This window comes from Podarcis gaigeae (assembly GCF_964106915.1).
Source record: "Podarcis gaigeae genome assembly, chromosome: 7".
NCBI classification, from domain to species: domain Eukaryota; kingdom Metazoa; phylum Chordata; class Lepidosauria; order Squamata; family Lacertidae; genus Podarcis; species Podarcis gaigeae.
In genome coordinates, this window is record NC_139683.1 from 11,222,995 (window position 1) to 11,246,987 (window position 23,993).

The 23,993-nt window shown below is 44.5% G+C and overlaps 1 protein-coding gene across 3 annotated transcripts in view; it reads right to left on the reverse strand.

The window, feature by feature from the left end:
* The window catches only part of EFR3A (EFR3 homolog A), an 81,779-nt gene that overhangs the window by 16,356 nt on the left and 41,430 nt on the right, over window positions 1-23,993 (reverse strand). For all 3 annotated transcript variants that reach the window (XM_083749102.1, XM_083749101.1, XM_083749100.1), the window contains exons 8-14: window positions 19,919-20,056; window positions 18,496-18,574; window positions 15,509-15,644; window positions 9,533-9,697; window positions 8,468-8,582; window positions 2,968-3,019; window positions 1,590-1,762 (exon numbers count right to left, since the gene is read on the reverse strand). In XM_083749102.1, the coding sequence (XP_083605228.1) occupies window positions 1,590-1,762; window positions 2,968-3,019; window positions 8,468-8,582; window positions 9,533-9,697; window positions 15,509-15,644; window positions 18,496-18,574; window positions 19,919-20,056 (858 nt within the window). The remainder of the gene's footprint in view (window positions 1-1,589; window positions 1,763-2,967; window positions 3,020-8,467; window positions 8,583-9,532; window positions 9,698-15,508; window positions 15,645-18,495; window positions 18,575-19,918; window positions 20,057-23,993) is intronic.

The window sequence follows — 23,993 nt, forward strand, 5'->3', positions numbered from 1 at the left end:
TTTCCTTGACATCTGATGGGAGGGCATTCCACAGGGCGGGTACAACTACTGAGAAGGCCCTCTGCCTGGTTCCCTGTAACCTCACTTCTCGCAGGGAGGGAACTGCCAGAAGGCCCTCGGAGCTGGACCTCAGTGTCTTAACGATGGGGGTGGAGATGCTCCTTGAGGTATACTGAGCTGAAGCCATTTAGGGCTTTAAAAGGTCACCACCAACACTTTGAATTGTGCTCAGAAATGTACTGGGAACCAATGTAGGTCTTTCAGGACAAGGCAAATGGTGGCAAGTGTGATGGGTTATATTCCTAGGGCTCAGCTAGGTGCAGCTCTGCTGGCATTCCTAGAAATCAGCCACCACTCTTCTCAACATACTTTGGAAACAATCCATAGTAAATGTCTTCTGGACACTTAGAAAATTAATCTGGGCTGGACTGGGTCCCAAGACCATAGAAATGTCATAAATGCCATGCACCAGGCCTGAAGGCCTCCAAGAACCTGATAAACATTAATGTTTATCTGTTTTGGGCTGGACCACCCACCTGTCAATCTGACATGGACAATGTTTGGTCCCTCTCCACCTTTTACTCCTTTCCTTGGAAGACAACAACAAGAGGAGCAAAAGTGAAGCAGGATGGGGGGCAGATTTATAGCAGGATGGATGGACTTTGATCCACACTAAAGGTAAAGGGACCCCAGACCATTAGGTCCAGTCATGACCGACTCTGGGGTTGCGGCGCTCATCTCGCTTTATTGGCCCAGGGAGCCAGCGTACAGCTTCTGGGTCATGTGGCCAGCATGACTAAGCCGCTTCTGGCAAACCAGAGCAGCACACGGAAACGCCGTTTACCTTCCCGCCGGAGCAGTTCCTATTTATCTACTTGCACTTTGATGTGCTTTTGAACTGCTAGCTTGGCAGGAGCTGGGACTGAGCAACAGGAGCTCACCCCGCCGCAGGGATTTGAACCGTCGACCTTCTGATTGGCAAGTCCTAGGCTCTGTGGTTTAACCTACAGCACCATCTGTGTCCCCTGATCCACACTACTGTTGTCTAAAGCCCTGCCTATCTCTGGGTAACGATGGATGCATCTGCCAATCTCTGTTTCTTATTTTCCCAAATCTTAAGTCACTTCGCCCCATTTCTGCATCCATTTGTGATTCCCCTCCCTTTAAATGTTCCACACAAAAATTCAGGTACAGTTACCCAGGAATTTTGCCCAATATAATATAGTAGTTTTGTATGTAATTTAAATTAGCATGTGCACACATCTTGGTTGGGGATTTGCACCACAATTGTTTGGAGAAGTGGAGATTTCGAATGACAGTTGTGTTTTGCTTCACTTCCTGACCTGAGAACTGCAAATTAAATAGGTTTGCATCAAAACGCAGACCAAACAAACTTCTTCCCCTCTGCTTTATAAGAGTGCACAAACTGCAGAAGGAACATAGTTAATGGGAGTTTTGGCAGAGATGGATTAATCTCTTTGTGCATGCCACCAATTTTAGCATCTACATCCGAGATTCCCATGGTACACTGGCATGAGCTACTGTTGCATAGGGACTCAACTGAGACCCTGTCAGACTCGAGCATTCACCTTATCCCTCTGAGTTTCACTCGGTTGTCGTGCCGATCAATAACATTGTGCAGTATTTCCAGGACCAGCTGTCTGAGTTCAGAGTCATCCATGAGTGAAGGTGAGAGCAAAGGATCCAGAAAAGGAGCAGGCAGGGCAGCAGAAATGGTCTTGGCACTGTATCCTGTTGTGACCTGGTGAGAATCAAAGAAAAGATAAAGGGAAGTCACCAGAGAAATGATTCAGCCAAATCACACAGCCAAGAGCTGGGTACAAAAGCTGTGCCCATTTAACTGAACAAATTGCACAGGCTGGAGCTGTGTCCATTCAGCTGCACAAACTGCACAAGGCAAAGCTGAGCCCATTCAACAGCAAAAAAGGAAACCCACCAAAAATCCATGTAGTTCTTTTGTTTTAAGTACCGTATTTTTCGCCCTATAGGACGCACCGGCCCATAAGGCGCACCTAGATTTTTTGGGTGGAAATAAAGGGAAAAAAATTATTTCCCCCCCCCCCAGGCGCGGGGCTGGGGCGGGGGAGGCCCGAGCTTCCCCAGACCCCAGACCCCAAACAGGCAGGTCCGAGAGGTCCACAAAACTGGACGCGCTGAGCTCAGTGCGCGCAGGCTTCGGCATGCAGGCAACTCAGCGCGCGCAGGCTTTGGCATGCAGGCGACTCTCCGCAAGCAGCGGGAACACTCCCGCTGCTTGCGGAGAGGTCCGCGAAGCCTGGAGAGCGAGAGGGGTCGGTGCGCACCGACCCCTCTCGCTCTCCAGGCTTCAGCGAAACCCTGCATTCACCCCATAGGATGCACACACATTTCCCCTTCATTTTTGGAGGGGAAAAAGTGCGTCCTATAGGGCGAAAAATACGGTATGTTTTTATCATGCTTTTCTTTCAAGGGGCTCAGGGCTGTACACATGATTCTCTCTCAGTTCATCTTATTCTCACAGGGTTTTTTGTGAGGTAGACTAGGCTGAGCGATGGTGACGACCCAAAGTCACCCAAAGTGAGCTTCCTGTCGAAGCAGCAATGTTGGCTGCCCCTGCAATGACTCCTTTGTAAGAGCATAAACCAATGGTTGGCCGAAGGGTTTACAAGGAGTAAACACTGATGTAGTCTCTAGTTTGAACAGCAGTGGAAACCAAAAAAGAAAGAAAGAACCAATTTACAACAACCTCCCTGCCTACTCCATTCTCAGCATTTCTCACAGATAACCAGACAAGTAATTTGCAAAAGTATTTGCAAATGTAGACTAGTCCTATGGAAAACACCACTCTCCTTTACTTTTGCTTCGAGTTTAAAGAAGTGGCTATTCTGCCTGCTTAGCCATGCTGTAAAATGGATCTTTTAAAATAAGGATATGAAAGCGATCGTGTGAATTTCCCCCATTACTTACCATCAGTAACGATCTCAGCAACATAATTTGAATTCGCCTGGTTCCCAAATCCCTAAAGGAAATGGAGGGGAAAACCAAAGTTAATTTGAATCAACACTTTTCCCTCTCTTAAAAAGATAAACAATAACAACTTCCATAGTTGGTGGCGGTGGGATGCATAACAGGATAAAATGTCGAGATAAAATGGCAAGCTGGAATAGTAAACCTCAGAACAGAAGCAAAAGCTGGAAGAATCCATGTGGCCCAAGCAACAAAATGCTGTAATTTGTTGGATTTTAGTTAAAATCCACACTGACTAGCGGAAGTGATGCCTAGGTCATTCATATTCAAACGAGAACTCTGAAGGCCGAAGTGATGAGCATAACTGCCTTCCAAGCAGTTGACCTGAGTTTGTTTCCCAGCCAACGCACCAAACAGTGATTTGCGAGCTGAGCAGCCAGCAGTGGAACAGCCTCAGTGTAAAGAGATGGAAAGACAGTGTTCTGTGTTTCCACATTTCCCTCTCCAGAAAGTGGCGGTATGGCAGGGAATCTAGCAATTCTAAAGTAAGTCAGGAATAGCTGTGGAAAGGTTGAGAGAAGCAGAGAGTCTTGGACTCTTGCTGGACTCTAAGCAAGCCTTGACCACAGCAGTGGTGAATGTCTGTACTGTCGTATCTCTGGTTACGAACTTAATTCGTTCCGGAGGTCTGTTCTTAACCTGAAACCATTCTTAACCTGAGGTACCACTTTAGCTAATGGGGCCTCCCGCTGCTGCTATGCCGCCGGCACGCGATTTCTGTTCTCATCCTGAGGTAAAGTTCTTAACCTGAGGTACTACTTCTGGGTTAGTGGAGTCTGTAACCCGAGGCGTTTGCAACCCGAGGTACCACTGTATGATACCAATATGCTTTTATGCCTGTCATGTAAACCTCTACACTTGACTGGATCTTTATGGTGTCCATGAGTGTTTATTGCTTACTGTACCTTCAACAAGATGCTTCCAAGGAAGGAGCTGTGTTGAGGTGCAACTCTGCAGAGTATGGACGCTGGCCCACACACACAGCGAAGGTGATGCACGACCCAATCCTTCTTAATCATCCATCAGAGGTTGATGGATTGATGCAACAATTCATTCATTTGATGTCTTTATATCCCGCCTATCTCCCAAGTTGGAATTCATCTTAGATACACCTCGTGTTCCCAAGTGGAAAAAGAGAGCAGTATAGTGGTACCTCAGGTTAAGTACTTAATTCGTTCCAGAGGTCCGTTCTTAACCTGAAATTGTTCTTAACCTGAAGCACCACTTTAGCTAATGGGGTCTCCTGCTGCTGCTGTGCCACCACAGCACGATTTCAGTTCTCATCCTGAAGCAAAGTTCTTAACCCGAGGTCCTATTACTGGGTTAGCGGAGTCTGTAACCTGAAGCGTATGTAACCCAAGGTACCACTGTAGTGTCACTTTTCTGGCTTTGAAGAGACCTTCTGCTGCTGACCTCCTTCCTTAAAGGTTAAAGTAGAAGACAACAGAGGGACTTGGACACTCTGAATGCTCAAAATATCCCTATGTCCTTTGAAACTGTTGATGCTCTATTTAGGTCCCATCCAAAAGAACAATATTATTTTGGGGGATGAGGAGCGGGCATCACGTTAGTTCAAAGTGGGTGACACCCTGTAGCAAGAGGACAACCCTAATGATTCTGATGATGAACTCTCAGACCTGAGATGTATCAGCAAAATCAGAATGGGACTGCAGAATCAGAAGTAGTGAACAGCGGAGCACAATTTGCTTCAGACCGCTTATCGCTTCTCTCTGCAGCATGAAACTATGTGGTAGAGAGTTGGGGAGAACAACTGCTATCTGGACAGTCCTCAGTTGCACACTAGTATGTTGTTGCTGTTTAGTCATTTAGTCGTGTCCGACTCTTCGTGACCCCATGGACCAGAGCACGCCAGGCACTCCTGTCTTCCACTGCCTCCCGCAGTTTGGTCAAACTCATGCTGGTAGCTTCAAGAACACTGTCCAACCATCTCGTCCTCTGTCATCCCCTTCTCCTTGTGCCAACATCAGGGTCTTTTCCAGGGAGTCTTCTCTTCTCATGAGGTGGCCAAAGTATTGGAGCCTCAGCTTCACGATCTGTCCTTCCAGTGAGCACTCAGGGCTGATTTCCTTCAGAATGGATACGTTTGATCTTCTTGCAGTCCATGGGACTCTCAAGAGTCTCCTCCAGCACCAGAATTCAAAAGCATCAATTCTTTGGCGATCAGCCTTCTTTATGGTCCAGCTCTCACTTCCGTACATCACTCCTGATAAAACCATGGCCTTAACTATACGGACCTTTGTTGGCAAGGTGATGTCTCTGCTTTTTAAGATGCTGCACAATAGTATATTATGCATCATTTGCTAGCCTCATTCAAAGAAAAAAAATTACCAAGAGAGCTAAGAGAGGTCTGCTCCTTTGTATGCAGCACAGAAAACAACCAGACCGATAAAGAGTTATAGAGGCTGATATGCCTAATTAAAACTGAAAAATAAAAAGCCATGGGAGTCTGGTGGTTTCTTTAGAAAAGCAATGAATAAAATATAACTATGTATTGATAATTTGAATTTACGGAGGAATAAAATCCCCATCACAACAGGAATCATCCCGAGTGCCTTAAGTTCGCTGCTTCGTGACTCCCCGTCTGAAAATCGATGAGCAGAGAACGAAGCCGAATGATTCTGAATTATTCATTTCCACCAGAAGCCCTTTTATCAGCACCATTCTCCTCTAGAAAGCATTTATCAGAAGCCTACAGAATCAATCGAGGCCAAAATAGGCAGCCTTCTACCACACTGGTCAGAACTTTTAGTTTTATAGAAAGCCGAAGGTGTTTTCAGTTAACCACATTCTATATGGCTGGACGGGTCCCTCATGAATTATTGGAGAGGGAAATTAATTTGTTAGGTGATCGGAAGGCTCAACATAGCAATGCAGGACTGGAAAGGACCCAGTGAGCCAATAAATTCTAGTGTAAAACAAGAAAAAAACGATTTCCCCCTAATCTTGCTGTAAAACAAAACAAAGTATTCTTGTTCAATAATAAAAAACATCTCTCAAAACATACTTGCAAACTTATCTTAAACAGCTGATGGCAAACACCAATGAGACTGGTGAGATTCAAAAGGCAGATGTTGGAAATAATGGCTTTTTTATTAGAATCTTGCAAAGAAATCTACAGAAGCTATTAGGTCTTGAATAGTCTTAGTAGCCTGCAACTCCACATTTACCTACCTATGTCGGCTAGTTGTGGCATAAAAGGGGAAAAAATAAAACAACCAAGAAAGAGATTCTCACCAGCCGTAGGTGACTAGATAAGGTTTACAACCTGCAAGAGCGTGCAAGAGGAGAAACTAGATAGAGAAATGTTTTGTTCCTTCTCTCCTTAGACCAGAACTCAGAAACATCCAATGAAGTTGAATGTTGGAAGGTTCAGGACCGATAAAAGGAAGTATTTCTTCAAATGACGCACAGTTGAACTGTGGAATTCATCTCACAGGAAGTAGTGATGACCAGCAATTTGGATGGCTTCAAAAGAGGATTAGACAAATTTGTGGAAGATAAGGCTACACTAACCATGTAGTAGAAGAAATGGAGGCAGTGAGAGATTTTACTTTCTTGGGCTCCATGATCACTGCAGATGGTGACAGCAGCCACAAAATTAAGAGACGCCTGCTTCTTGGGAGGAAAGCAATGAGAAACCTAGACAGCATCTTAAAAAGTAGAGACATCACCTTGCCAACAAATGTCCGTATAGTAAAAGCCATGGTTTTCCCAGTAGTGATGTATGGAAGTGAGAGCTGGACCATAAAGAAGGCAGATCACTGAAGAATTGATGCTTTTGAATTATGGTGCTGGAGGAGACTCTTGAGAGTCCCATGGACTGCAAGAAGATCAAACCTAACCATTCTTAAGGAAATCAGCCCTGAGTGCTCACTGGAAGGACAAATCCTGAAGCTGAGGTGCCAATACTTTGGCCACCTCATGAGAAGAGAAGACTTCCTGGAAAAGACCCTGATGTTGGGGAAGATGGAGGGCACAAGGAGAAGGGGACGACAGAGGACGAGATGGTTGGATAGTGTCTTCGAAGCTACCAGCATGAGTCTGACCAAACTGCGGGAGGCAGTGGAAGACAGGAGTGCCTGGCGTGCTCTGGTCCATGAGGTCACGAAGAGTCGGACACGACTAAACGACTAAACAACAACAACAACCATGTTGGCTAAGTTCTACCTATACAGATGGAGGCAGCATGCCTCTCCATACCAGTTCCTGGGAAGTACAGGTGGGGAGGGGGCTCTTGTGCTCTGCTTCTGTTTGCAGGCTCCCGCAGGGATCTGGTTGGCCACTGTAAGAACAGGATCCTGGGCTACATGAGCCCTTTTCCAGCAGGGCTTATGTTCTTACACACTTTTGCTTTGGTGCAGGTAAAGGGAAAGGGACCCCTGACCATTAGGTCCAGTTGCGGACGAATCTGGGGTTGCGGCGCTCATCTCGCTTTACTGGCCAAGGGAGCTGGCGTACAGCTTCCGGGTCATGTTGCCAGCATGACTAAGCCGCTTCTGGCAAACCAGAGCAGCGCATGGAAATGCCGTTTACCTTCCCGCCAGAGCAGTACTGATTTATCTCCTTGCACTTTGATGTGCTTTCAAACTGCTAGGTTGGCAGGAGCAGGGACTGAGCAACGGGAGCTCACCCCGTCGCGAGGATTTGAACCGCTGACCTTCTGATCGGCAAGCCCTAGGCTCTGTGGTTTAACTCACAGCGCCACCCATATTTCACCATATATAATGCAATTCTATTTCTCTCCAGTTGTTATTCGTTTCACAGACAAAATTGGAAACTGCCTATGGCTACACACTTTTCTCTATGGAAATCAGATTAAAAAGAATAGGGCTATTTTAAGAGTTGGGTTGTGTTCATGCAAAGTCTCTCCACACCATTTTGAGTGATTCCTCCTTGAGAGCCAGTGTAGTGTAGTGGTTAAGAGCAGTAGTCTTGTAATCTGGGGAACCGGGTTCGCTTCCCCGCTCCTCCACATGCAGCTGCTGGGTGACCTTGGGCCAGTCACACTTCTCTGAAGTCTCTCAGCCCCACTCACCTCACAGAGTGTTTGTTGTGGGGGAGGAAGGGAAAGGAGAATGTTAGCCGCTTTGAGACTCCTTAAAGGGAGTGAAAGGCGGGATATCAAATCCAAACTCTTCTTCTTCTTCTTCTTGACCTATGCCAACCTGGTTTGTGTGTGTGTGTGTGTGTGTGTGTGTGTGTGTTCCTGATTCTCCAGAGAATTTCTTTGGCAGGGGGAAGCAAGAAGCTGCAAAGGGGAAGGACAAATAGGAAAAGCCCCTTCTCTATATGCTTCCATCTGCACATAGTAGTCAGGATCCAAGCCTGTATGCAAAGCATGCCATCCCTTATTTCTGCCTCTTTTAGGATAAACAAATTTCCCACTGGAAGCCCCAAATATGTAGCAATCTGAACAAACCCAAACTGGCTTGTGTCCAGTGTGTGCGAAGTTGCTCCCAGAACAGGAACTTTCCCCATGATGAACAACATAATCTCAGACCGATGGTAGTCTGGCAGGTTGCTTCCAAAGAAACCTAAGTGCAAAGAGAATTAAAAAAAAAAAAAAATTCCAGAAAGAAATATTAACAGACAACAATGGATTTTCTTCTGCCCCGAATGAAAAACCAGCAATTGGTAATTGTTCTGTCTCCCCAGGCTGGATTTTATCATGCATATGATTTTAGTTCTCTCTTTTTTGCTATTTTCCATGTAAAAAAAATCCCCTCTCCTGTTATGATTTTTTAGATTTTAAGAAGAAAAAGAAACCCAAAATATTCCAGATAACATGCATTAGGACAGATGTGGCCAATGTGGTGCTCTCCAAATGGACTACAACTCCCATCATTCCCAACCATCAGCCTTACTGACTGGGGCTGATGGGAGTTTTAGTCAAACAGCATCCGAAGGGGTTACTGTATGTGGATTACTCCTACATCAGGACTAGAGACTGTGAAATTTTGAAAAGTCCTTATTTTATTTTATTATTTGCCATTGTTATGTCGCTGGATGAGCATTTTTGGAGTTTTCGGGTTTTCCTAGTTTTTAGTATGTTGTATTTCAGCTTAAGTTCCCTTGAGACTTCTTCTTCTTCTTCTTCTTCTTCTTCTTCTTCTTCTTTTTGCATAAAGTTGCAAGCAAATGTAATAAATAAAAACATCCAGTTATGTTTTACTCAAGAGTAGACTCATGGAAATTAATGGACCTAAGTTAGTCAAATGTGTCTCTAAGTAGGACTAGCATTGGAGACAACAAATAATTGTAATACTACTACTACTACTAATAATAATATTAAATGCTCTTCACCTCCATGTCCCACCTTAATAACGATAATGATGATGATGATTTTTTTAATCATTATCACGGCTGCTTTTATTTATTTTACATCTGTATACTGCCCTGTACCCGAAGATCTTGGGGTGGTTCAGAGGACTGCTTTTGCCTCCACCCCACAAATGAAACCTTGAAACTAATTAAAATTACTCACCAATTGTTTGAATGATAGCATTTTGGACAATTCTCTCGTCATTTTCCTTGGCACTTGCACTGAAGCTTGCACTGCTCACTGAGCTACGCCTGTCACTTAATTCAAAATCGACGCTGAAACGCAGGTGCTTCAGTAAGGTGTTAAACACTTCTAAGACAGTTGGGCCTGTGGAGAGACAAAAACCAACGGCTTCAACCTTGGGGAATGAAAGAGTGGGTCACTGGGACCCAAATTTTGCAGAAGTATGTCTTTGAATACCAGTGGCTTTGAATCACTGGCAGTGAGTGTGATGTTGCACTCATCTGGTTGGCCACTGTGAGCAACAAATGCTAGACTAGGTGGGCCTGTGGCCTGATCCAGCAATCCAGCTCTTCTCGTGTTCTTAAATGTTGGATTCTCTGTTTCAAGTGGACATTGTCAAGAATGGAGGCATCTTACTTCATCTTTCTTAAACACAAAAAAGTGAAAAAATTCTCCACAGATGTAGTCTTCAGCTAAATGCACTGAGAGTCACGGACCATTAATGGAGAACCCATTGTCCACTTTTTATTTGCTTTCTACTGCCAAAGGTATAACTGGGAAATGAGATCATTGGCTGTGACCTTTGAAGGTCCTAAAACTGCCACCCAGAGGACCGCTAGAACTGTCCCTCCCCAAACCCCACAGCCTACAGCAAGCAACTACTGGGGAGTCAAAGGACTCAGAAGTGAGTGACCCCTTAGCCTGAACCCACCAAGCACACTGGGACCAGGCCGAGCTATGGGCATCTATGGCTGCCTCAAGAGGGGATCTCAATAAAGTCCCAGGGCAGGCAGAAGGCCTTGTTGTTATTGTGACACCATGTGTGGACCTGTATTGCCTGGACAAAGGGCATGGGGGGTCTGCAACAAGGGCTAAGGCCTTAACAAAGCCAAAGTTGCCATCTTCTTGTCAATAACAGTGGTAAACGGGGGTCAGGTTTGGGCCTATTCCCTATGGGGCATCTGCAACTTGGAGTTGACTCAAGAGACCTGGAGTCTCCTTGCTTGTTCCGCCGGCAGCAAGTCGCTCAGTGCAGACCCAGACCATCAAGTCCAAGCTGTCATGTGCACCACCCAGTATGGCGCAACATTGGCTATAGCAGCAGAGGCCCAGAGGGAAGCAGCAGAATAAACACAAGGGCATTGAGATGGTTGCATTTTGTTGTAATTGTACTGCTGGCGGTCGCTGCCTTGAATTCCTCTTTTCGGAGGGATGGGTGCAGTGCCAGATTTATGTATAAGCTAAACAAGCTATAACTTAGGGCCCCACTCTCTTGGGGCCCCCAAAAAATGTAAAGGAAAAAACCACTGGATGTACTCTTCCAAAATATAAGATAAAAAAGAAATAAAATAAAACCTACATACAGCAACAGTGGCAAATGGCTTTAGATATCTATTAAGCCTATAAATTACCATATAGCATATATTCAACACAAAAAACAGCAACCATTTGTTGTTGACAAAGAACAGCTGGACATATAAAGGGCCCCATTACCTTCAGTAGCTTAGGGCCTCATCAAACCTAAATCCGGCCCTGGACAGGTTACAGGTTTAACTTAATAACTTGTAAGTTAAAATATGGCTTTGTTATAGGTACAGTGGTACCTTGGGTTAAGTACTTAATTTGTTCCAGAGGTCCGTTCTTAACCTGAAACTGTTCTTACCCTGAGGTACCACTTTAGCTAATGGGGCCTCCCGCTGCCGCCGTGCCGCCGGAGCACGATTTCTGTTCTCATCCTGAAGCAAAGTTCTTAACCTGAGGTAATATTTCTGGGTTAGCAGAGTCTGTAACCTGAAGCGTATGTAACCTGAAGCGTATGTAACTTGAGGTACCACTATATTATATTATATTATATTATATTATATTATATTATATTATATTATATTATATTATATTATATTATATTATATTATATTATTAAAGGTAAAGGTAAAGGTACCCCTGCCCATACGGGCCAGTCGTGTCCGACTCTAGGGCTGCGTGCTCATCTCGCTCAAGAGGCCAGGAGCCGGCGCTGTCCAGAGACACTTCCGGGTCACGTGGCCAGCGTGACTAAGCAGCATCTGGCGAGCCAGCACCAGTGCCGCACACGGAAACGCCGTTTACTTTCCCACTATAAAGCAGTACCTATTTATCTACTTGCACTTAGGGGTGCTTTCAAACTGCTAGGTGGGCAGGAGCTGGGACCGAACGACGGGAGCTCACCCCGCCGTGGGGATTCGAACCGCTGACCTTACGATCAGCAAGTCCTAGGCACTGAGGTTTTTACCCACAGCGCCACCCGCATCCCATTATATTATTATATTATATTATATTATATTATATTATAATTGGTATTGCTATCAGAGCAGGGTCCTCCTGTGATGGAGAAAATGATAATTTCATAAAACTGTACCATTCTGATGATTCCGTTTTCTTTTGAGCCTAAGCTCTAGGTAAACTGAAGAGGGCTGTGTCTGCCTTTTATAGTACAGAACTAGTTGCTTTTAGGCTGTGTGTGTAGCAAATGTCCATTGCAGAACACTGGAAAGAAGAACCTGTTAGAATCTATGGTGGCCATTGTATGCACGAACAGAGAATCAGCTAGGCATGGCAATTGTGATTAATCTTGAATTGTTTTGTAGACAGATGAAAGAGGATATTGGGAGACATTTAATGAATAGGAAAATTAGTCTGAGTCTTAATAAAGAAAGACATGGGAAAATGATTATATGTAATCACAGGATATTATGATGAGGGCTGATTTGAAGAGCCAAATGGTTTCGATTGGTTCAGGCTGATGGCATTGGGCTGCAATTGATAAGATTGCTGTGACCCTTTGATTAGTGAATAGAAATCACGTGTGCAATCGGGAAGCGTTTCAGAAACATTGTTTTGGATGTGGTTGCTTGCAGCCTCCTCCTTCCATTTTTAAAATATATTTTTATTTAAAATTTCTTAGTTTACAAAAATACATGCATTGTCACTTTTTCCCCAAGTTGCGTTTTCTACAGATCAGTTTCATTTGTTATGAGACATTTGTGCTACATACAGTGTCAGGTTAGGAAGGAGAGAGGGAGAGGGGGGAACAGTGAGTGGGGTGGGATGGCAATACTTCTATTCCTCTACTTAGTGTATGTGTGGGGGGGTTTTGTGCCAGCGCCACTTGTGTGAGTTCTCTAACTATTGGCTTGTTGTATTTCCTTGGTGGTGAGAGAGGTTGGGGGTGGCCTAGGATGTGGTTGGTTGTCTTTGGTTGGCTGTAGTGAAAATTTGGGTTTTTTGTGTGTATGTGCCTTCTCCTTACTTTTGACACTGTCCCTATGTGCATTTATATTTCAATAAAGCCACTTCTGGGACCTGGCAAGGAGGTGGGGTTGCGGGCATCACGCCCACCCCATGTGCGAGGGGAATCCCGGCCGTGTTGCCCACCCAGCCAGCCAATCGGGTGGCTGGGGGGCATGGCCTGCCCTCTTTAGGGCCGGCGCGGCCGGGGCTCGCCCTCTTTTGCTGGCCAGCCCTCACGTTTGCTGTGGTTTGTATACTTTGCTTTAGGTTAGTGTGCTTGGTTTGCTTACGCTGCTCTTTCAGGTCTATTTTTACAGGTTTGGTTTCTTGGTCGCTGTTTTTCCCCGATCTCCTCGCTCCCCAGCTACCAGGGCACTGTATGCGATGCACCGTAAGGAACCCCCACCTCATTCAACCGTTTCGTCCGTTTTAAAGGACCGTAGGCTGCTCACTTCGTCGCCGTTTCGCCACAGAGCCTGATTAGCCCCGTGCTCCGCTTCGTGTTGCCTGCCCCCCAACTTTTAAAAGGCCTAACTTTTCGTTTGGAGCCTATATCTTCTCCTTTTGGGTTTCTGGAAGGGAGAGCTACATTCTAGGAACCCCATTTAAATTTCTACAACACCTGTGTAATCAATGTGTATGTGTGTGTTTTTATGTTAATGAACTAAACAGACTGAAAGATTCTGAGTCACTGGTGGGGGGAAAGAGTGTGTGAGGACAGCCTTTAGCTTCTTTTTTAATTGCTATTTGTTAATTTTGCTTTATAGATTAGTAATGATGATGATGATAAGAGGCATCGGAATGCAATAAATCAAATTAAGTCAAAACCAAAGTTCAGCGCACTACTCCCACCCCAATGATTTGCTTTTTGCCGCCAACTATCTCCTGGCCTTATAACCAGACACGTTTATCACCCGACCCTCCCATTGCCACCTCCAGAATTCCTGGAGTTAAACCAAATCAGCCTTAAGAGCTCTGGAAATGTTGACCAAATCATCATTCTGCTGCAACTTTAAATTACGGGGTGTTCCAAACATACTCCTCCCCTCCAGCCGTGGCTATTTATGCCTTTCTGAAAACCGCCACCACGAGCTCACCATCATTTTGGGGATTTGCAATTTATACTATTGTTCGCTGTTCCCCAAAGCGCCGATGAGCTAGTACACACACTTCGTGCCAGACTACTGTTCATTGTTAGCCGGTCAGGGCTCCCAACTGGGAGCAATTTGTGCATGCTCCCAAATGAAAATACACAGATGAGGCAATTGGCTCGATTGCACCATAATTAGTGTGACTTTGAAATGAGTCACTGGTTTGTTCTTTTATTTTTTCCCCCCCCCACATCTGACGATGCTTTCACAACCTGTTGTTTGATCTGCAACTGCAAATATAAAAATGTTCTTTTGGGGGCTTAAAAAATGATGGCATCCTTTTAAATATTAAAAAAATAATAAAACAAACACTCCATAACGTAAATCAAGAATTAAAGGGGGGTTTGTCATTAACAGTGGATGGGCAGAGAAAATATATGAATAGTATCAAAACAATTATAATAAAATAAAGTAATTCAAGTCTAGACTGAAAATCATGGGGCTGTTTTTACTTATTAGATTATTAAATCATATGCAACCATTTGCATCTGTTTCAAGGAGCCCTGGACTTCTTTGGGAGCAAAGGCAGGACAGAAATCTAACACACATATAAAACCAGACATTTCAGTGAGGAAGGAAGGCAATATTTCTTTCCCGATCCAGCTCATCACATTGCAGGGAAGAAATACGTAATTGTTCTTTTTATTAGTCTGGTATCCTAATCCACCTCCAATGTCCTTGCAGGTCCATTTGGCGATGGAACGTACAAATAAAACCTACGTACATAAGAGTCAGTAGACACAGACCAAAATCGGGTAGCTGATTTCTCCAGTATAGGGGAGAGAGTATCTCTATTTCAAGGATGGCCAACAACTCAGAGAGGGGGCGTGTTCAGGGAAAAGTTGCTGAGATCCTGCAACAATGGAGGGCAGGCCGAGGGGGCGGGGCCTGATTCTATTTTACCACCACTGAGGAAAGGGAATACCTGAAGGAGCATCTCCACCCCCATCGTTCTGCCCGGACACTGAGGTCCAGCTCCAAGGGCCTTCTGGTGGTTCCCTAACTGCGAGAAGCCACGTTACAGGGAACCAGGCAGAGGGCCTTCTTGGTAGTGGTGCCCGCCCTGTGGAATGCCCTCCCACCAGATATCAAAGAGAAAAACAAGTACCAGACTTTTAGAAGACATCTGAAGGCAGCCCTGTTTAGGGAAGCTTTTAATGTTTAACAGACCACTGTATTTTTATATTTTGTTGGAAGCAGCCCAGAGTGGCTGGGGAAACCCAGCCAGATGGGCAGGATATAAATAATAAATAGTTGTTGTTGTTGTTGTTGTTGTTGTTGTTGTTGTTGTTGTTGTTGTTGTTGTTGTTATTAACCAGCGATCGACTGCAATCTATCAAAACCTCCTGGAGATCTACCAATAGATCGTGATAGGCCTGCTGGACATCCCCGCTCTACTTCATCACAATCACAACACACATCCTATTTCCACATGAATATGAACAGTGCCCTTGAGCAGGTGCAGACTTGCTCCTCTCAACATGATGGAGAACTAGTGTCCAGTCCCGCCCAGATATGCTCATAGCACGGCACTTACCTATGGAACCTTTTGCAGCAATGGCCACTGCTTGCAAAAGGGCCTGGATGATACCTGCTCGGACTCGGGGGAAATCTCTCCTGCGAGAATCCAGGTGTGCCAGAATTTCTTGTATAACATGATGAGAGTACTGCGCCTAGAAATCAAAAAATATGTGTCGGTTTCAATTGTAAATTAAAATCTGCTTCCTGTGATCTTTAATTCCAACTGCTCTTTCTCTATTTCTCATGCAAACTGCCTGAGGAAACACTTAACTGGTGTTGACAACATTTTTACCTGCTGTACACAAAGATCTCTATTCCCTTGCCCCACTCCTAGATATAGATAGATAGATAGATAGATAGATATAGATAGATATAGATAGATAGATAGATGATATAGATAGATAGATGATAGATAGATAGATATAGATAGATGATAGATAGATAGATAGATAGATAGATATAGAGATGATAGATAGATATAGATAGATAGATAGATGATAGATAGATAGATGATAGATAGATAGATGATAGATTTAGATAGATGATAGATAGTTAGATTGGGCCCCCACATATTAATTAAATATAAAGGGTGCAGCAAGCAGGTGAAAATGTGCAACCAGCGTCAGATTTAGGGTGGCGCAGGCTATTCCCCCACAAAAGGTGTTGATCTGAAGAGGTGCAAAATTCAGAAGATCCATAACTGAGGAGATCCACTTGAGGGCACCAAATTTTATCCTCACACAAGGAACCGGATTGCCCAGATTACCAAAGTCTGCCATTGGTGCAACATAATTATATCATGGGCTTCAGCAAAACTGGGTTCAAGAGGAGTTGATACCCAGAGCAAGATCTTGGGGGAGGACCACAGCTCAGCGGTGGAGAATCTGCTTTGCATGCAGAAGGTCTCAGGTTCAATTCTTGGCATCTTCAGGTAGGGCTAAGAAAAAACCCTGCAGAGCCAGTGTAGACAATATTGATCTAATGGTCCAATGGTTTCACTCGGTATAAGAAAGTCCCTGATATTCCTCAAAATATGATGTTAACCCACCAAAGGGGATGGGATCATGTGGAAAGATGCAGTTAATAAAGAATTATGAACTCTGGCCTAATAATAATAATAATAATGATAATAATTAATAATACCATGCCCATTTGTCTGGGTTTCCCCAGCCATACTGGGCACCTCCCAACAGAATATTAAAAACACGATAAGACATCAAACATTAAAAACTTCCCTAAACAGCGCTGCCTTCAGATGTCTTCTAAAATTCAGATACATGGGAAGATGTTCCACAGGACAGGCGCCACTACTGAGAAGGCCCTCTGCCTGGTTCCCTGCAACCTCACTTCTCGCAGTGAGGGAACCGCCAGAAGGCCCTCGGAGCTGGACGTTTAGGGCTTTAAATATTGAAACCAAACCCATTTATTTGTGCCACGAAACTGAATGGTATCCATCGTGCATAGGGTCCCCTGTGACCTTGTTAAATAACTGTATTATCATCCCATCTCCTGGGGGGTGGGGGACAGAAAAAGACTTTGCCACACACCTTTTTGTTGCGGTGTTGTGGTGCATGAAGGTGTTGCGGTGCATGAAGGAGCAGAAGCTTCAGCCACATTAGATCTCACTGTGACAGCAGTGGTCCACCACCATAGGTGGTATGTGTGTGTGTGCATGTCCCCAGGGCCTGCAGCAGCCGGTTTTGCCAACCCATAGGTAGGCCTTTGAGTATGAATTCTTCAGGAACAGGTCTATGCACTTGCACCATTCCATCAGAGTTAGGAGATCATCCGTTTACATTTTGAAGCTACTGAAGGCTCCATACACTTAGAATCATGGGACTGTAGAGCTGGAAAAGACCCTGGGGGTAATCTAGTCCAATCCAATGCAGCAATCTGGCCCACAGCCATCCATGAATAGGCTCAAAGCTCCTCTCCAACCTTCTGGTTAACAGTCAGATGCACTGACTCACTGCGACACAGAGAGTTCTCAAGGACTGGTTGTATGTTGAGATTCCTGCATTGCAGGGGGCTGGACTAAACGGCCTCGGCCCAGTATACCTGAAAGAGCGTCTCCACCCCCATCGTTCTGCCCGGACACTGAGGTCCAGCCCCAAGGGCCTTCTGGCGGGTCCCTCACTGTGAGAAGCCAAGTTACAGGGAACCAGGCAGAGGGCCTTCTTCGTAGTGGCACCCACCCTGTGGAACACCCTCCCACCAGATGTCAAAGAGAACATCAACTACCAGACTTTTAGAAGACATCTGAAGGCAGCCCTATTTAGGGAGGCTTTTAATGTTTGATGTATTACAGTATTTTAATATTTCTTGGAAGCCGCCCAGAGTGGCTGGGGAAGCCCAGCCTGATGGGCAGGGTATAAATAAATAAATAATAATAATAATAATAATAATAATAATAATAATTATTATTATTATTATTATTATTATTATTATTATTATTATTATTATTTAATGTGTGATATTTTAATGTATTTTTAATCTTTGTTGGAAGCCGCCCAGAGTGGCTGGGGAAACCCAGCCAGATGGGCGGTGTACAAATAATAAATTATTATTATTATTATAGACGACCGTTTGGGGCCCTTTCCAACTCAACAATTCTATTATTCTATTATTCCAGTTGCTCTTACATTGTACAGCTATGCAAAAATTTTACTTAAAACGACTGGGGATTCGGGTTGGAGAAGAAAGTCAAGTGTCTAAAAGAGATTTCAACACAGATGTCAAGTATCTGTTTAAAAGACAATTTGCTGCTTAGGAAGATGAACACAGCTGCCTTTCTTGGGAGCCAAATGTTTGAGATGGGGGGAGTAACAACTATCTCTAGAGCACCAATTTAATGTGTAAGTGTCTGACATTTTCTCAGAAGGAGAAGGGATTTGGTAGCATTTTGGGGCCTTCTGTTATTTAAACAATGAATGCTTGTCATCAAAGAACATCTGCCTCCTTGGGTTTTGCTTCAAATGACAGAGTTAGAGAAATAAACCTTACCTGTATTGAGTACATGATGATTTTGAAAATGGCGACAGCAAATTCGTTGGGATCCCACAGTCTGTGGTGGTCCAAATGTCTAAGAAGATAAAGTATAATATAATGAAATAAATTAAACCAAACTAACCCTAATCCAAACATTGTTTTGCATTGTGCTCAGAGCAAATGGGACCTAAACATTATCAGGTTATTCCTAAATGTGAACAATTATATGACAGCAGTGAACACATCTTATGACCCAGTCCTACAAACCACTGTGCTGCGTCTGTGGGTCGATGCATATGCCAATTTCAGTCTATCCCTTTCTCATTTTTCTAATCTTCAATTCACTTCTCTACATTTTTGCATCAGCTTGCAATTTTACTTTTTTTTTAAGCCTCTTAAAAAAATTGAGAGCATCGCCATGCACATTTCTCCTAATACACAGGTTTTGTTTGCAATTCTGCCTAACGTACCGTATTTTTTGCTCCATAAGACACACTTTTTCCCTCTTAAAATCTAAGGGGAAATGTCTGTGCGTCTTATGGAACGAATGTGTGGTCCCTGGGGCTGGGGGGGGGACCCGGGTTCCCCCGCCAGCCCCGACAAGCTCGGGGAGCAGCGGGAAGGCAGCTCCTTTCGCCTCTCCTTTCGCTGAAGGCAGGAGAGTCCTGCTCTCCTGGCTTCAGCGAAAGGAACCTGAAGCCTCCGGAGCGCAGCAGAAACACCCGCCGTGCTCCGGAGGCTTTGGGTTGCCTTCACTGAATGTGGGAGAGGAAGAGCTGCGTAGCGCCCCTTCAGTGAAGCAGGAGGAGAAATGGAAGGGGCTCTGTTTCTCCCGCTGCTTTGCTGAAGGGGCGCTGCGCAGAGAGGGAGAGATTTTTTCCCCCTTGTTCTCCCCCTCTAAAACAAGCGGCATCCTATGATCAGGTGCGTCCTATAGAGTGAAAAATACGGTACCCATTTTCGAAATCATTACGTTAATATATTGCACTTTTTGGCAAGTCGTTTTCCGTCATTATATATTTTTATAGTTGCATAATTTGGTTGGAGAACGGCATTGCAGAATTTGGAGAAGAGCACGTTTAGAAAGGTAGATGTGGTTGGGTTCACATATTATTTCAAGAAGCACAATTTGAATAGATACACATTGAAATGCAAACTGGTTGGAATTTCTCCCCCATCCCAAACTGGGGCAGCTACTCACATGACTGAGTGTAAGCTTCTGGCTCTGATTCAAGAGGACAACTGAGCTTCTATATTGTGGTTTCTTTGGGGGGGAGTGGTCCACCCTCAGTGTCCCCCAAGAGAACAGCTGTGGCCCATAGGATCCTGCACATCAGCTTCTTTTTGTGCAGTCCCAAATGTGAGACTGCAGATGCCATTTCATTTTCTTTCTTTTTACACACACACACACACACACACACACAGATCTCCTACTCACGCGAAAACCGGCCTGACAGCATGGTTCATGTTGCCGTATGTTGCTCGGCCAAGCAGTTCCCTGAAACAATTCTCAGACAGTGCCGAGGGGTTTTCCTCTTTTTCCCCTCCTGAGGCTGATGAAGAGGGGCAGATCCGACTGAAACAAAACCATATGCCCTCTAAGTTATTTTAAATTCACGCATATGCATGCATGGTTGTGTCCAACCAAGTCATCTTTCCAAGTCATCAACCAAGAATGGACACACAAACACAAACAACTCAAGAGGTACATGTTACACACAGCTTCCAACACTGCTGTGCAGGCCGGACCGGCATGGCCTAGCAGAAGGAGTCCCTGCCAACTTTACAATTCTGTGATTCCATGATATACTTGTGATGTTAACATATGAGAGTGCTGGAGGTGAAATAGTTAAACAGGTTACCCAATCAGGACCCAGGGGGGTGGAGTCAGAGGGACTATAAAACCAGCTCTGGGAGGGGCGAAGGGAGGAGTTTGTTGGGTGGTTGGTTGGAGTGGGAGTGAATTGGGATAGAGCCTGTGGGGAGATTCAGTTAGTGTAGTGAAATAAGCTGAGTCAGGAACAGTTAGGGGCTAGGAAGAGAAGTAAACATCTGAGAGGTGGTTTAGTGAGTGAGAGCAGGTAGCGGAAGTTATAGGTCGGGATAGGCCCCCCATGATTGTAATTGACCGATACCATCTATGAAACCACATGCTTGTTAAACTGCAATAAATAAACAGAAGTTTATGTTCCAATTTAACCCTGACTGGACTCAGTATTGTACCAGGTAGGGCCTGGGTGGTGGCAGCAAGAAATAAAGTGGTGGCACAGGGATCAATAGACGGTGAAACGTACGGGGACCCTGTTTGATTGCCACAATGCTTAATTATGATTAATGCAATTCATCAAACCAGGGTATCCACTGTTGTGAGTGGCTGTTTTTTTTAAGAAGACACACAGCGTCACATCGCTGCCAAAAGAAAGAAAGAAAACAACAACCCTAAAGTTTTCTTCTTCCTGAAGTGGAGAAAGTGTTTCCATCCCTCCGCTGTGGGGCTGCAGATACTATTTTCTCCTACATACGACCATCTGCCTCCACCATCTGCTTATTCCTCCCACTCTTCAAGATGCTTCTCTTTGCAATGCCTCCATATGCAAAGAGTCATAATATCCAAAAGGAAAATGAGACGAGAAACTTATTGCATGCACTGTATGAGGCCAACAGTTCAACAATCCATAAACACTGTTTTCAAGCTCTTTATTATATGTGCATCCAGAGGGTCGATCGTGTGAAATTAGCCTTTTCATGGATCACTGCCTTGCCGTGGCGAAGGGGCTTGAAGAACTCAGAGAAGCTATGAACTATGCCAAGCAGGGCACCCAAGATGAACAGGTCATAGTGGAGAGTTTTGACCAAACGTGATCCACCTGGAGGAGGAACCGGCAAGCCACTCCAGTATCCCTGCCAAGAAAACTCCATGGACAAAGACAACAGGCATATAAAAGATATGACGCTGGAAGATGAGCCCCTCAGGTCGGAAGGCGTCCAACATGCTACTGGGGAAGAGCGGAGGGCAAGTACAAGTAGATCCAGAGCTGATGAAGCGGCTGGGCCAAAGCCGAAAGGACGCTCAGTTGCGGATATGCCTGGAAGCGAAAGGAAAGTCCAATGCTGTAAAGAAAAATATTGCATAGGAACCTGGAATGTAAGAACCATGAACCTGGGTAAGTTGGAGGTGGTCAAAAATGAGATGGCAAGAATAAATATTGACATCCTGGGCATCAGTGAACTAAAATGGACGGGAATGGGTGAATTCAGTTCGGATGACCATCATATCTACTACTGTGGGCAAGAAACCCATAAAAGAAATGGAGTGGCCCTCATAGTCAACAAAAGAGTGGCGAAAGCTGTACTGGGATGCAATCTCAAAAATGATAGAATGATCTCGATACGAATCCAAGGCAGACCTTTTAACATCACAGTAATCCAAGTTTATGCACCAACTACTTGTGCTGAAGAAACTGAAATTGACCAATTCTATGAAGACTTACAAGACCTTATAGAAGTGACACCAAAGAAGGATGTTCTTCTCATTATAGGGGATTGGAATGCTAAAGTAGGGAGTCAAGAGATAAAAGGAACAACTGGCAAGTTTGGCCTTGGAGATCAAAACGAAGCAGGGCAAAGGCTAATAGAGTTCTGTCAAGAGAACAAGCTGGTCATCACAAACACGCTTTTCCAACAACACAAGAGACGACTCTACACATGGACATCACCAGATGGGCAGCATCGAAATCAGATTGATTATATTCTCTGCAGCCAAAGATGGAGAAGCTCTATACAGTCAGCAAAAACAAGACCTGGAGCTGACTGTGGCTCAGATCATCAGCTTCTTATAGCAAAATTCAAGCTTAAACTGAAGAAAGTAGGAAAAACCACTGGGCCGGTAAGATACAATCTAAGTCAAATCCCTTATGAATACACAGTGGAAGTGAGGAACAGGTTTAAGGATTTAGATTTGGTGGACAGAATGCCTGAAGAACTATGGATGGAGGCTCGTAACATTATACAGGAGGCAGCAACGAAAACCATCCCAATGAAAAGGAAATGCAAGAAAGCAAAGTGGCTGTCCAATGAGGCCTTACAAATAGCGGGGGAGAGAAGGCAAGCAAAATGCGAGGGAGATGGTGAAAGATACAGGAAATTGAATGCAGATTTCCAAAGAATAGCAAGGAGAGACAAGAAGACCTTCTTAAACGAGCAATGCAAAGAAATAGAGGAAAGCAATAGAATGGGAAGAACCAGAGATCTGTTCAAGAAAATTGGAGATATGAAAGGAACATTTCGTACAAAGATTTCCACAATAAAGGACAAAAGTGGAAAGGACCTAACAGAAGCAGAAGACATCAAGAAGAGGTGGCAAGAATACACAGAGGAATTATACCAGAAAGAAATGGATGTCTCGTATACCCCAGGTAGTGTGGTTGCTGACCTTGAGCCAGACATCCTGGAAAGTGAAGTCAAATGGGCCTTAGAAAGCACTGCAAATAACAAGGCCAGTGGAAGTGATGGCATTCCAGCTGAACTATTTAAAATTTTAAAAGATGATGCTGTTAAGGTGCTACACTCAATATGCCAGCAAGTTTGGAAAACTCAGCAGTGGCCAGAGGATTGGAGAAGATCAGTCTACATCCCAATCCCAAAGAAGGGCAGTGCCAAAGAATGCTCCAACTACCGCACAATTGCACTCATTTCACACGCTAGCAAGGTTATGCTTAAAATTCTACAAGGAAGGCTCAAGCAGTATGTGGACCGAGAACTCCCAGAAGTGCAAGCTGGATTTAGAAGAGGCAGAGGAACCAGAGACCAAATTGCAAACATGCGCTGGATTATGGAGAAAGCTAGAGAGTTCCAGAAAGACATCTACTTCTGCTTCATTGACTATGCAAAAGCTTTTGACTGTGTCGACCACGGCAAACTATGGCAAGTTCTTAAAGAAATGGGAGTGCCAGATCACCTCATCTGTCTCCTGAGAAATCTCTATGTGGGACAAGAAGCTACAGTTAGAACTGGATATGGAACAACTGATTGGTTCAAAATTGGGAAAGGAGTACGACAAGGCTGTATTTTGTCTCCCTGCTTATTTAACTTATATGCAGAATTCATCATGCGAAAGGCTGGGCTGGATGAATCCCTAGCCGGAATTAAGATTGCCGGAAGAAATATCAACAACCTCAGATATGCAGATGACACAACCTTGATGGCAGAAAGTGAGGAGGAATTAAAGAACCTTTTAATGAGGGTGAAAGAGGAGAGCGCAAAATATGGTCTGAAGCTCAACATCAAAAAAACGAAGATCATGGCCACTGGTCCCATCACCTCCTGGCAAATAGAAGGGGAAGAAATGGAGGTAGTGAGAGATTTTACTTTCTTGGGCTCAATGATCACTGCAGATGGTGACAGCAGCCACGAAATTAAAAGACGCCTGCTTCTTGGGAGAAGGGCAATGACAGGCCTAGACAGCATCTTGAGAAGTAGAGACATCACCTTGCCAACAAAGGTTCGTATAGTTA